Below are 15,038 nucleotides of genomic sequence, written 5' to 3' on the forward strand. Positions count from 1 at the left end.
CTACTTTGCCCCTTTGAATGCTGCTTTTGGATAGAATTGGTAATTCATTAGATTCCAAAAAAATAAGGTCTGTTAGAATGAATGGAAAATTGGCAGGAATGTCAGAGAAATCAGACTTTGAGATTTTTGTCCACCACCCGCCCCCGCCCCCTCTTTTTTTCTTTTCTCATAGCAATGAATTTTTGAACTAAAACCAAGAATAACCATGCCCTTGAGTTTACTTTCTAGAGAGGAGAAACCCTGTTCATTTTACTAAGGTCAAGTCAAGTCAGTAGTTTCTTTGCTGTGCCACGAGAGGTGACATGGGGTGCTTCTAAGTGACACCTGGGGTGTCAGGTCGTTGGCTCACCCTGGCTGCGGAACAGCTCCCGTCCTTTGGGGTGCTAGGGAGTCAGGACACGAGGAGGCCACAGAAGCTGGGTGACTTTGGCCTTACCCAACCCAGAGCTCTAGTACTGACAGCAGCAGCCAGAAACGTGTTGGTCGTCAGGACCAGCATTTCCTGAGACCTTCCCGTGGGACAGAGCCAGGCTCGAAGCTCCATGCATACCTTCTTGCTGACAGTTGAACACTACAGCACTGCTTTGCTTCCATCCAGGCCTGAGGAGCTTGGAGCAAAGCAGACTTTTAAAGATCTTCACCCAGCGTCACACCTGTCTTAGGCCTGGTGACATGGACCTGCTGCAGGGAGAGAAAGGGGCCGGTGTGTGGGGTGGGGTGGGGTGGGGGGGAGCAGTGAGACGGGAGGGCCCCTGGAGCCCTGGCTGGGCCTGGCTGGACTGGCCTCCCGCCCCCATGGCTTGCCCCATGGAGAAAGAGAGAGCATCCTGACTGTTCAAAGGGACAACCTGTTGTGTTAGGGAAGGTGGAGAAAAAGACAGTGTCATTTGCTGTGTCACCACAAACCAGTGGGAAGCTCTCTAGAAAACAGGGCCCCATTAAATGCTCCAGAGGCTGACCGCTGAGAACAGCTCTCCGTCCCTCCATCTGCCAGGCGTCAGGTCAGGAAAAGAATCACAGCTGGACACCTGAACCTGTGCACGGGGGAGCCAGAGTGGTTTTCTCATCAAAGCCATATCTCTGTGGACTTTGTGAAGGAAAATACAACATATTAGTTCTTCTAACAGTTAGTCCTTATATTTGCATTAATTCTATTATAAATAACCTGGTAACATATAACACGCACGTTACATATTAAAATATAACATTATACATTGTATTAATTCAAAACCCACATAATTTAATTTTTTAAATGGTTTTATTATTCTCACAAACTGTAGAGTAATTGGGGGAAGAAGATAAAGAAGATGGCTTTTTGTATTTATTACACATTGGAAAAAGAAGTACACCTTTGTATGGAATATTTGGAGTCTAATAGGGCAGCGAAAGAGTCTGCTAAAAATAATAATTTAAATACACTCTGCAGGGACGCCCGGGTGGCTCCGCAGTTGAGCGTCTGCCTTTGGTTCAGGGCGTGACCCCGGGGTCCCGAGATCGAGTCCCGCATCGGGCTCCCTGCATGGAGCCTGCTTCTCTCTCTGCCTGTGTCTCTGCCCCTCTCTCTCTCTGTGTCTCTCATGAATAAATAAATAAGTAAGTAAATAAATAAATAAATCTTTAAAAAAGAAGTAAATACACTCTGCATTCATGGAACTGAATTATTCAAAACTGATGACAGGTTATTTAGGAACTGGTTTGTCAGCTGCCATTTGGATCAGAGATCCTGCTTCCAGCCTGGCTCTCTCTCTTCTGCCCTTGTTTGTAAACTGTTACAGACACTCACTGGGTGTCTTTTTCCAAGAGTTGGGACCCAACGAAGACTCATACTATGGGACGTGGTCGTTTAGCTCCAGGTGTTTACTTGAACCAATGATATGTCTGTTAAGAACTCTTGTTATTGTAGTTACTTGAATAGATTTTTTATTTTATTTTATTATTAGTTTTTATTTGAGTAGAGTTGACCCACATTGTTACATTAGATTCAGGTGCGCAATGTAGTGACTGGACAACTCTGTACCTTCGCAGGGCTCACCACAAGCGTAGCTACGCTCTGGCACCATGTGACGTAATTGTAATGCCATCAACTGTATTGCCTATGCTGTGCCCTTTGAGTGGCCTTTCTTTTTAAATTCTTTGACGATTTTCCTGACCATGAGATCTCGATCTGTTGGTAAAAATTATGTTTATAGTACAGAATGGAGGTGAATTTTGTCAAATTATTTTTTTTGCAGTCTTCCCAGGAGGGAATAAGATCAAAGTTAGCCACAAACCGTTGCATTATTCACGTGATACCTGTAGAACATAGTTTTGGCTGCCGAAGGAGATGACTGACAGGGATTGGAGATATTCCCTTGGTCTCTCCCTCTGGTTGGCTTAGCAGGGCCTTTCTTCCCCCAGAATTAACGTTACGGAAGCCCATCTCTCATCGTTTACACTAATGTGTCAACTACACTGTCTGCTTAACAGCAGTATATATATTTTTATTTATGGTATTTTTAAGCATCAATGATTTGCAAATTTTGAAAAATACACGTGTGTATCTCTTCGATTATCTGAATTTAATGGAAACGGTTGAAGCCACTGTGAAAAATGTTGATATATTTGACACATATAAATGTGTGTATCCTTTTTTTAAAAAAAATGGTAGTAATAGGACACAAACAGAAAAGTACACAAAATGTACACATATAGCTCAATGAAGTATAACGAGTTATCGCAGAGTGAAAACCTCTAACTACTAACTAACTACTAATCTAGAAATACACCAGTGCCCTAGAAGCCCTCCTTATACACTTATCCACCTAACCAGGATAAACATTATCCTGACTATCCTAAAGCTAACATTTAGATCTGTCTGTTATCGACCTTTACATAAATGGGATCATACAGTGTATTATCCTCTTTTTGTGCCAGGCTTCTTCTGCTCAACATTATGAGATTTTGTACTTTGTTCACAGTGCAGTTTGTTCATTTTCTTTTCTTTTTTTTTTTTAAGTTTTTATTTATTTATGATAGTCACAGAGAGAGAGAGAGAGAGAGAAGCAGAGACATAGGCAGAGGGAGAAGCAGGCTCCATGTACCGGGAGCCCGATGTGGGATTCGATCCCGGGTCTCCAGGATCGCGCCCTGGGCCAAAGGCAGGCACCAAACCACTGCGCCACCCGGGGATTCCCCCCCCCCCTTTTTTTTAAAGATGTATTCATGAGAGACACAGAGAGAGAGGCAGAGACACAGGCAGAGGGAGAAGCAGGCTCCCTATGGGGAGCCCAATGTGGGACTCGATCCCAGGACCCCGAGATCACACCCTGAGCTGAAGGCAGACGCTCAACTTCTGAGCCACCCATGTTCATTTTCATAGCTGTTCACTATTTTGTTGTATGAATCATTTACCCATTCCACTATTCATTTGTTTTAAGATTCTATTTTTTTTTAAGTAAGTTCTGCACCCAGCATGGGGCTTGAAGTCACAGCCCTGAGATCAAGAGTTGCACGCTCTACCAACTGAGCCAGCTGGGTGCCCCCCCCCCATTCTACTGTTGATAGATGCTTGGTTGGTTCCAATTTTAACATGAGTGAATAACACTGCTCTGAATAGTCTAGTAGATTGTAGCTCATGTGTGTACACGACTATTGTGGCTACACCAAGGAAAGGGATGCCTGGACCATAGGGTGTGCATTCATGTGAGTTCCTAATGCCCAATTGTTTTCCAAAGGGGTTGCACTGGCTCACACTCACATTGTTGGAGAGTTCCTGTTGCTCCAAATCCTCATCAACACTTGCCACTGCCCCTTTTTGAAATTTTAGACATTCTGTGGATGGTCAGTGATCGCTAATGATGGTTTTCATCTACATTGCACTTACTGGTGATGTTTGTGTAGAGTTTCTTAAATGATATTAGAGAAATATTTTAATATTGAGGGAGAAATATAATTCAAATATATTGAATTTATTTGACTATGTAAGATGTGCATAGTGCCCCCCAAAATGCTCATACTAATTATGTTGAAATATTGACATTGGTTCAACCCAAATAGCTTGGGACATAAGGAATAACTGTTTCTTAGTGTTCCTTCACAATAATCTCAACGTTTCCATTTATGGATGCAAACTCCTTTTATACTCAGACATAAGGAGAAAATAAAAATAAGAAAGTCATTCTTAAAAATCCTTTGAAATGATGAATTACCAAAAACACAAGTATTTCTCTTGTGTTATGTTAAAGAAATGAACTATAACTCTTAAATTTTATATGTAAGAGGGACACCTGGGTGGCTCAGCAGTTGAGCACCTGCCTTTGGCACAGGGCGTGATCCTGGGGTCCTGGGATCAAGTCCCGCATCGGGCTCCCTGCAGGGAGCCTGCGTCTCCCTCTGCCTGTGTCTCTGTCTCCTTCTGTTTCTTTCATGAATAAATAAATAAAATCTTTAATATATATATATATATATTTAGGATAATACTCAGCACCCTAGCATTAATGTGTATGATTAACAATATTCTAACCTTCCTCTTCAGTGTCCACTTCTATTCAAATCATATGTACATTTTGCAGTCCCATTCACGTTCCATATTCTTTGTGACCACCATGCATCCTGGAAGCCTCCCGTTGGTGCCTTCTGATTCTTGAGAAAGCGTTTGCTCTTAGAGATACTCACGTGTGTATGCCTTTCATTCTATTTGGCTATGAACTCTTTGAAAGCAAAGACTAAATGATCAGATAGTATGTTTGCTGAACTTCCTCCAAGTTCTGAAATCAAACGGGAATCCTAAGTAAGTGGATTTTCCATAAAATGTATATCAAATGAACATACTGGAATATTCATCAGTGTAGTTATTTTTCTTAAGATTTTATTTATTGACTTAGAGAACAAGCGGTAGGGAGGGGCTGAAGGAGAGAGAGAGAGAGAGAGAGAGAGAAGTAGACTCCTCTGCTGAGCAGGGAGCCCGATGAGGGCTCAATCCCAGGACCTGGAAATCATGACCTGAGCCAAAGGCAGATGCTCAACCCACTGAGCCACCCAGGTGGGGAACCCCACATGTAGTTTTTAAACCCTAAAATCCAACATGGTAAGTTTGCACAAGGCTGGAGCCAGTTATACATTTGGGGGAAATACTCTTTAGCTGTAAAGATGATGACACTAGGATGTGCAATGAAACCATCTTATCGGCAGGGCTGTGGCAATTTAATGGAGCAGGTGTTACACGGGGGTGGGCAAGGCTAAAGAACCCCAAAGTGACCATAAAAGCCCCCAGGACTAACCCAAGTTGGAAGTGGTTACCACCCCTCATCTGAAGGTGTGTAGGGAGGGAAGAGTGATTCAGCGAAGACTAGATCCTAGGAAGGGCTCACGCTTCCAGAGCCGTGGCCGTGGGCATTGAAATGCCACCAGCACAGCTCCAGCCAGCAAGAGGAAGTAAGTGGAATAAACGCCTTGACTCTTCCCTCCGCCTTAGCTCCTGCCCGTGCATCTCATTAGTAGAGTCCAGAGGGGGAGAGTCGGCCCTCCACGTCAGGCCCTGCGGCCCAGCCTTCCTGGGCATGCAGTGGTTGCAGGGGTGAGGCTGGCAAATGGCAAGTGACCAGCACAACCACCTGCACATTTCAGGGTTGCAGGATGCTTCTGGGTCACAGGTTATCTGGAAGCTCGCCCTTGAACAGAGGAGGAGATGAAGTCCAGGATTGTGCAAATTTCTGGCTGTGCCTGGCGTATTAACTGTGGACGTTTCTGTTATTTGTTTCCCTCCCTGGATGGAAAGCTAATTTTTATTATACGTTGTGATTTATTAAAATTGTGCTTATTGAATAATTAAATAGTTGGTGAAAAATACATTATAAGGGATAACTCCCCTTTGTTCTCTGTTAGGCCACTTCCTGAATATGAAGAGTATCTACTTGTTATACGAAGAACAGAATTAAACAAAAAATAAACTTGTTACATAATAAAAACCCCAACATCTCAGTCTTCTGATAGTTCGAGCCCTCATGTGAAGGTGCAAGGAGCACGTGTACTTTTCCAGTGTCCCAGGCAATGCAAGTGTGATTGTAATCATCCAGCGCATAAACCTGGTTTAATGCTCTCATAATGGGTAATGCAGGTGATTAAATTCTGTGATTTTAATCTTGGCGTTTTAGTAACCCAATAAGATAGATGAAAAGGCAGTAACAAATCAGATTATATAATGATATTTCATTCTAACTAAGAAGTCCAGTTATTCTCTGCACTATGTGCTTTTGTTTTTTAAGGTTATCATAGGATACTGTTTAGAAAAATGCTCGAATAAGAATCCTCTACTTTTTTTTTTCACCATAATCTATTGGCAGGACTTTGTCAAAATAATAATAATAATAATCTGAAGTCAAATTACCTCCCCAAACACAACTTTTTATATTGCTGTATTGTCTTTTGGGAGAACACCAAGATGATCCTCACCTTCCTTCTTGTCCGAGGGTATGCTGCATTTCTCTGCCGGGCGATACGGAGCCACGCTGACAGCCGCTCCCTGGGTCCTCGTGGCCTCGGAAGAGCAGATGGGGGGAAGTGGCACAGGTGACGTCCTCCCTGAGGGGGTGCGCCGGGCCCTGCACACACGAGCCAGCGTGCAGAGGTCATGGGACATCAGGGCTCCCCTCTGCTGGGTCCTGACAGCCCTCTGCAGTTGGGGCATCTGGTTCCCAGACAGTAGGGTTTTCTTTCATTTATTTATTTATTTATTTATTTATTTATTTATTTATTTATTTATCTATCTATCTATCTATCTATCTGTCTGTCTGTCTATTTATTTATTTATTTTAATTTTTTTTCCAGACAGTAGTTTGTATGATTTAGTTTGGAGGGTCACAAGCATATCTCTATGCCCTTTGGCTACAACATAACCAGCACGGAATCTCTGTTCTCCATGTTGTTCTGGGGGTCAGGGTTCTTCCCAGAATGTTTCTTGTTTTGGTTTTTCTCTCCATGGTTTGTGCCACCTTCAGTGACTAAGCCACGCACGGCTCCAAGGCCAGGAGAGAGCAGAGAAGGGCACAGGAACCAACCGCAGTCTTCAGTTCCATCCCTGTTATCTACTAAATCTGCAAACCAAGGAAGGGACACCTGGGATTTCTCTCCCAGGTGGTGCTGTAATCCTCAGTGAAGATCTTTAGCGAGCTTGGCAGATCTTGACCAGGTCAAGTTTATGATCGTTTGCGAAATAATGTATGTCATTTGTGTGGAAGATTTTGTGGGTGCCTTTTCCACACTTCTCAGCATCTCCTCCTCCAACAGAATCTGACCCTCTGATCATAATCTTCCGTGGTGCTTCCATACGACAGTGAACACATCCACCTGTTTCGTTTAGCACCTGCCCTGCCCTCTCAGATATGCTTCACTGCTTAAAACTAACTAACTGATAGATGATCTAGCTGCCAAGAATTTGGAACAGCAAGAAAATTAGAAATGAGCCTCCAAAAGTCTTGCCATGTGGACTTTTCTTTGCTGAGTTTAGAGTCATGCACACAAAGAAGTTTTTTGGGATTTTTTTTCTTTTTTTAAGAGAGAGAGAGAGCACAAGCAGAGGGAGAGGCAGAGGGAGACTGAGAAGTAGACTCCTTGCTGAGGAGGGAGCCTGACGTGGGGCTCGACCCCAGGACCCCGGGATCATGACCTGAGCCAAAGGCAGACGCTCACCTGATTGAGCCACCCGGGAGCCCCTGGGTCTGTCAGCCACCAAGACCCTCAACTAGCACCACCTTTTACTGAGTGCCCAGTGCACCTCGCGGTGGTGGCAGCCCCGAGAGGGAGTTATTGTTGCTGTTGGGTGTATAAGGCAGCTTATCTGGAGTGACAGTCAGTGCCAGGCTAAATTCACATCCAGGTTTTTCAAACCTCTTGCACTTGTTTGCTGAGTTTGTGTTTTAACCACCTCGTGTGGTTCTGTGATTTTACGTGGAAATCCAAGGAGGTGTTTCCAAGGCGCGGTCGGGTCGGGGAACAGAGCAGACAGGAATGGTTGTGCCACACGGTATGCTTTGAAAAGAGGGTTCCAGTATTTCAGTGTAGGAAAATCTCCTAGTCTGCTGTGTCTGCCATCCCTAACGTGCACGCGTGTCTATTTGTGTGTACGTATATGTCTGGGGTGTATTTATATGTGTGTGTGCATACACACGTGCACACGTCTGGATTATATGTGTGTCTGTGTTAGGAGTGGAGCATAATCTGTATGTGTGCCTGCCTTGAGCCTTTATTTGATGCCAGGCTCAGTACACGAGGCTCTACTTAGATGAACTTGCCAGGCCTCCCAGGAGGTCGGAATCCTCCCCATTGTACCATAAAGGAGTAAAAGAGGCTGGGCCTCGCATGTGAGGTCACATAGCTAGCTCCGCACCCTCCCGGGGTACCACTGTTGTGGGGGTCGGACTCCCCTGTCCCCAGGACTCCTGGTGGCCCACTTGCTGGGTGACCCTTATTAAGCATTTTCCTATTAGTCCCCTGGGGACGGCTGGCCTTGGAGTACTAGATGCTTTGTGACTTTCGGGCAATCAGCTTACAGCTTTCTTATTTCCATTCCTGTCTGGAGGCATGTCTTATCCCATCATTTGCAAATCGGTGACCCCCTGTCCCCTCAACATCATGTCCTGGGAGGGGCGTGCATGAATGTGACCTTCACCATAGTGGGTGAAGGTTCAGACTTCACCTCCACGAAGAACCAGCCCTCTTCCTTGCTATGACTCCTTTCGGGAGCGTCAGGGAGGGCGGGGCCCTGGTGTCCTGCAGGGACACTGCGACCAGGTCGATTCCTCACTCGTGGCTGCTCCTGTAACAGTTACGTTCATGGGAGTGGGTCAAGTGGGTGAGGGCAGGTGCAGATGTCAGACATCCTGGGAAGCCTCTCCTGGCTCCTGGCTCCCTGTGTCTTTGGGATTGGTGACTGCCCCGTCCCACCTCCATAATTTTCATGTTGTTCTGGATGCTGATCCCCCCCGCCCTCCACCCCATGCATGATTCTTCAAATGGAAGCTAGGCTTCTAGGAATATTCTTACTACCCTTGTCAATTCTGGATTTCAGAAAAATTACAGGTTATGATTTTTGTCTAAAAGGAAAAAAACCCAGTAACATATGCCACTGCCCTCACTGGTCTGTAGTCCGTACTGTTGTGGATCATGAGATGAGCTTGTCTAGGAGAGCTAGCATCTCATAGATTTCTGGAAATGTCTGCTTTTCCACCTTTCTGCTGTGCTGATCTCTCATCATAAATCTACAGATAAGTTTGTATTTGCAGTAATTATTTTTTAAAAAAGATTTTATTTATTTATTCACGAGAGACACACAAAGGGAGGCAGAGACACAGGCAGAGGGAGAAGCAGGCTCCGTGCAGGGAGCCCGATGCGGAACTCGATCCCAGGACCCCGGGATCATGCCCCAGGCCCATGGCAGATGCTCCACCACTGAACCACCCATAGTCCCCATAGTAATTACTTTTGAATGGGGCTGGAAAAGTGGATTTTCCTTTTCAGTAGAACGTGAGTTAAGGAATTGGAGCATCCCCCTGCTCTACAGTAGCAGCGTGCCTAAGTGGAACTCGGGATCTCAGCAACCAGACCGAGCTAACTTGGCTTGTCATAAAGAGCCGAGGTAGGGTAAGCTGACCGGCTGTGCCGATTTCGATGTAAGCGGCAAGTAATTTTTACTAATTTCTGGGTGGGTATGGAAAGCCTCAAGCGAAGGCTTTGAAAAAAGAAACAGCTGTTCTTAGGTGGTGGAGTTCTCACTGTGCCCGCATGGAAATTTAGAAAACTCGGCATTTTAAAATTTTATTCCACCAAAAGTGGCATCTGATTAGCAAATAAAAAGCCTCACTTTGGGGATCCCTGGGTGGCTCAGCGGTTGAGCGCCTGCCTTCGGCCCACGGCACAGTCCTGGAGACCCGGGATCGCGTCCCACCTTGGGCTCCCTACGTGGAGTCTGCTTCTCCCTCGGCCTGTGTCTCTGCCTCTCTCTCTCTCTCTCTCTCTCTGTGTCTCTCATGAATAAATAAATAAAATCTTAAAAAAAAAAGCCTCACTTTTTGCTTTTTTAAGCTCAGAGTGGAAAAGAGGACTAAAGAGCAGGTGAACGTCCTACCTTCCTCAACCCCCCCCATATTTCAACCCCTTATTTTCCACTGAGAGGAAGTGTGTGATCTGATCTGCGGCCCCATTTCTTTCAGTGGCTGCGCTGTGCACTTGGGGAGCTGGCTTCTCCCAAGATTGGGTCCTGACGGGGTGCTGGGGGCCGGCCCGTGTGCCTCTGCTTCAAGAGGCGTGATGAGAACGTGTTCGTCCCCTCCCTTTCATGTCGTGCCTAAAGCCAGTGGCCTAAGAGGAATTTGCAGTGCTCAGGGGATCTGTGTCTCTCGCGGCCTCCTCTTTTTTCTGGCCTCTGCGAGCGAGGAAGCGGAGAGCACAGGCCTCCAGCCTGTCGTAGCCAGTTCACTGGATTAGCCACACAAAACATTTTCTATTAGAGAAGAAACAAGGTGGTGGTGGTGGTGATTGGGGTGTGTGTGGGGTGGGATGGGGGGAAGCTGGATACCCAAACTGGCTGTTCCAGAAACCAACCGCTGTCCCCAGGGAAGGAGTCCCCAGGAGCCATCCAGGCTATGGTGGCAGCAAGGTGTGTTTTAGAATTTTTCTTCATCAGCTCATCGTAACCAAGGCACAAGCCCGATCAACCCCCGCCCCCATTCTATTTCCAACTTTGTAGCCCCGGGAGCACTGAATTCCTGGACGTGGCTAATCAGGGTGCCACTTGAAAGCTGAGTGTCGCAGGACGGGTGGGCTCGGTACTGGCTCACAGAGGACGGCTTGTCTTCCAAAAGGTGAAGTCTGGATCTGTGAAACGGGCTGTCCTCCAAACCACAAACCCCTGGCAGGAAAAGTCCAAGAAATAGTGTCTGATTTCACATTTCTTACCGACTTTTACAGTTGGCATCCTTAATTTTTGGGCAGCTCCGCTGTGTGCATGACCACACGCATTTGCAATTTTTTCTTTCTTTCTTTCTTTCTTTCTTTCTTTCTTTCTTTCTTTCTTTCTTTCTCTTTCTCTTTCTCTTTCTCTCTTTTTCTTCTCTCTCTCTTTCTCTCTCTCTCTCTTTCTTTCTTTCTATTAGTGGAACACCATGATGGTGAGAGGTAAGTTTCCAGGGGTGAATCTAAATGTTCAGGTCAAGTGGAAGATACCATCGCAGCACTACTTAATATCAGATGCCTTTTCGGCTAGAATTTTTCATCCCAAGGAAAGCCCAAGGCCAACCTTTATTTTTCTGTATTCAGAGTGCCGTCAACTATCTCAGAGGTTCATTTCCTTTGCCCAGATCACTGTGTAGTACCGTCCTACCTGCATTGTCGCCATGACTTTAAGGTCATCGGAAACATCGACGCCTGGTATCTTTTACCCAAGACCCTTCGAGTTCACTTAACCTCATTCTTATTTTCCTTTGCAGAAAACAGCCTCTGCCCGTGGAGATTTGTCTCACCCACACCTCTTGTGTCTGGTTTTCTCTTTCACCCAGGCCTTCTGCTTTATCCAGTAGCCCAACGTATTCGGACCTGCCCTTCATCAGGATCTCCCCACACCGGAACCCCGCTGCAGCCTCTGAACCCCCCTTCAGCCCTCCACACCCCTACATCAACCCCTACATGGACTACATCCGGTCCCTACACAGCCCGTCCCTCTCCATGATCTCGGCAGCTCGGGGGCTCAGCCCTACGGATGGTAAGTCCTTCCCCACCATTTCCTTCTAGCTCCTTCTTCTTCCACCTTGGCCCCACCTGGAATGTGCTGTGCAGCAGCTCTGATGTTTGCTGGGTGTTTCCCATGTGCTTGATGCTGTGCTAAGTGCTTGCTTTTTTTTTTTTTTTAAGGTTTTATTTATTTATTTGAGAATGAGAGAATGAGAGAGAATATGAGGGGCAGAGGGAGAAGCAGACTCCCCGCCGAGCAGGAAGCCCGATGTGGGGCTCAGTCCCAGGACCCCGGGATCATGACCTGAGCCGAAGGCAGACGCTTAACCAGCTGAGCCACCGGGTGCCCCCATGCTAAGGGCTTTCAGAGCCTGCTTCACTTCGGCATGAGGGGACGTCCCTGAGGGTGGGGTCATTGTCTCCATTATCAGGGGAGGAGAGCAATGAGCTGAGGGGCTAAGTCACTTGCACCATGGCCCGTTGGCTCCCAAGTGGCAGGGGTGGGACTCACTGGCTGCAGACACCTTGCTCCCAGCCACAGTTTCGTTCTGCGGCTCCTTGTCCTCTTGTGGGGGCCCAGATGCTGTTCACATCACATGCGTGTGTAACCAGCCAGGTTGCTCGCCTTCCAACCAACACTGTTCTGTCCTGTACGTCTGAGAGGCACGTTTGTACCGATGTGTCCATTAGACTCACGCTTGTCAAGTTCCACGGTGTGCATGGACCACCCGGGAATGATGACGAGACATGATTCGGGGTGGAGTGGGGTGGGTCTGGGGGAACGCTGGGATTCTGCAGGCTGGAAAGCTCCCAGGTGAGGTCAGCGCGTTGGTCTGTGGACCCCACTCTGAGTAGCAAGTCTTAGAGAACATGAGAGTCCAGATCTGTTGCATGTGCCCTCCGACCTTGACTGTGCCCAGTGAGAACTGAAAGCGGGATGGAGTGGGAAGAGAAACAAACTTAGGCTTTAATTTTATTATATTTGATGCTCATTTTAAGCTCTCAGGGGTCAAATTCCTGTTGGTTCTATTAGCTTCCCAATTAATTACTTTTCACAAGACTCTAATGAGAGCTGTGTGTCCCATAACTGTCAAATTATAGAACACTCCTTTGATTCAGGAAGAGCATTTGCCACCTCCTGCACACATCCAACAAACACTTGCCCACGATTGCTGGAGTCTGAATGAAGGTCCAGTATTGCATAAGCCATATTAATTAGAAATAGCAGGTTACAGGACGCCTGGGGGCTCAGTGGTTGAACATGTGCCTTCAGCTCAGGGCGTGATCCCAGGGTCCCGGGATTGAGTTCCGCATCGGGCTCCTTGCAGGGATCTGGCTTTTCCCTCTGCCTGTGTCTCTGCCTCTCTCTCTCTCAATGTGTCTCTCATGAATAAATAAATAAAATATTTTAAAAAAGAAATAGCAGGTTATGAGTTCTCTTAAGAGACACCCACAAGTCACCGGGGCTTGTGTCAGAGCGCAGGGCACCACCAATCTCTCCTATCCGTGGGACCTGCGCTGCCCACATCCTCCCTGGAGCCCCTTCCTGGGGCTGGCCATGCCTGGTGGGGAGAGGTCGGAGGCTGTATGAAAGTTCTTAGTAAATCTACTCAGTTGTATTTCCAAGAGCAGCTGCACTGCCTCAATAGCTCACCTCTTTCTGAGTCAGTGCAGCGGACACAGTTATGAGGTACCTAAGGAATACGTTGTGCCATTTGGACAAGATTCACATTTTAAAAAAAAAATGAAACTGTAAGACAGTCAGACCCAAGTCAGTTCTCCTGTTTTGGTGAGACACTGGGAAAAACTGGAGAGTCGTCTCCGTGGAGTAGTTGGGAGTTGGAGGAAATGACTACACCGGAGAACAGAGGGAGAGAGAGGTCAGGGAGGCCAGCTCACAGCAGACTTGGAGCTATGCCTGCCTTGCAGAAATTTCGTTGGGCCAGTGGAAAGTGGTACCTCGAGTTAAAGCATTTTGTCTTCTGTTTTCTGTGGCATTTGATGATGAGTATGAATAAAACATTCTTTGACTGGTTTGCTGTGCCTTCCTCTTCCTGACTTTTAAGAATCTTAACTAATAATCAAATAAAGTCAAGTCCCGATGGCTCTCACACGTAGGCTAAGAGGTTCGTGTGCATCTCTGTCTACATTTTTATCATGTATAAGAAGCATGTGAACACGTGTAAAACATACACAGACCTATTGTTAGATTACCCATATTTCTACATGATAATTGTAAAACTAACTTTTACTGATGGAATGCTGGGTGCCGAGTGCTGTCACATTCATTGCCACCAGCAAACTGTTGGAGGCGGGAAGAGGAGGAGCTGGGATTTGCATCCAGATCTTGGAGGATCTGGAGACCACCCTTAGAACTGCCACAGTATCTTGCTGCTTTTGCACATAGATTGGCAGTGGAAACAGATTATTATCCCACTCTCGCAGTGCTGACTCTTGCCAGTAAATTGCACCAGAATGATAGGTGTATTTCCTTTCTGATTTTGTAATGAAAAAAAAAGGGAGAAAGGAGCTTTAACATTATGGTACCCCAAATTGCAGCTTATCACCCGGTCCTGCATTATTAAAATCATACTGGCTTTTCCATTCCTAGTCCCTGGGCCCTCCAGGTCATGAGAGCCGACTCATGCTCCTGCCGGAAGCTGAGGGAAGGATTTTAAGTGTGTCCGGGAAGATAGCACAGGGGTCTCAGTTGTCTACCCCTGTAAGATATGTGAACACACAGTGATTTCATGTCAGAGTGATTGAATTTGGAAGGGGCACACGTGAGAAGGAGAACGTAAATACGCTTGAATCATTTGGAATTCTTCATTGCGTCTTTAAGCCTCAAAAATTGTATGATGTATCTTACTTTTTCTCTTCTTTTTCTTTGGTTTGATTTTCAAGTGAAAGATACCTTGTAGACTTCAGTGAAAGCACAGTTTGAGTCAAAGAAGCTTTTAACCTAGAATGAGCCATAAAAAGGGAATCTTGACGTGGGCCACGGGGCAGACGGCTTTGGGAAGTCTCGAGAAAAGTTTCGCGTTGACCTTTCTCAAGTAGTCACCGTACTCCCCTTGTCTTCTCTCCTAGCCCCCCATGCTGGGGTCAGCCCAGCGGAATACTATCATCAGATGGCTCTGCTGGCTGGCCAGCGCAGCCCCTACGCAGACATCATTCCCTCCGCTGCCACTGCCGGCGCTGGGGCCATCCACATGGAATATCTTCATGCCATGGACAGTAAGTGAGGGGGCTCTTTCCTGTAGCCTGGTGGTGGTGGATGCTGACTCGTGGGTTGTAGAGATGGATGCACAGGTTAGGTGGTTGTCTAACTTTTGAAA

At 46.5% G+C, this 15,038-nt stretch overlaps 1 protein-coding gene across 1 annotated transcript in view; it reads left to right on the plus strand.

The window, feature by feature from the left end:
- The window catches only part of GLI3 (GLI family zinc finger 3), a 270,490-nt gene that overhangs the window by 173,320 nt on the left and 82,132 nt on the right, over positions 1–15,038 (plus strand). Inside the window, exons 5-6 of the mRNA XM_038562653.1 lie at positions 11,529–11,731; positions 14,791–14,937. Coding sequence (XP_038418581.1) covers positions 11,529–11,731; positions 14,791–14,937 — 350 coding nt within the window. The remainder of the gene's footprint in view (positions 1–11,528; positions 11,732–14,790; positions 14,938–15,038) is intronic.

Source organism: Canis lupus, chromosome 18 (assembly GCF_011100685.1).
Source record: "Canis lupus familiaris isolate Mischka breed German Shepherd chromosome 18, alternate assembly UU_Cfam_GSD_1.0, whole genome shotgun sequence".
NCBI lineage: Eukaryota > Metazoa > Chordata > Mammalia > Carnivora > Canidae > Canis > Canis lupus.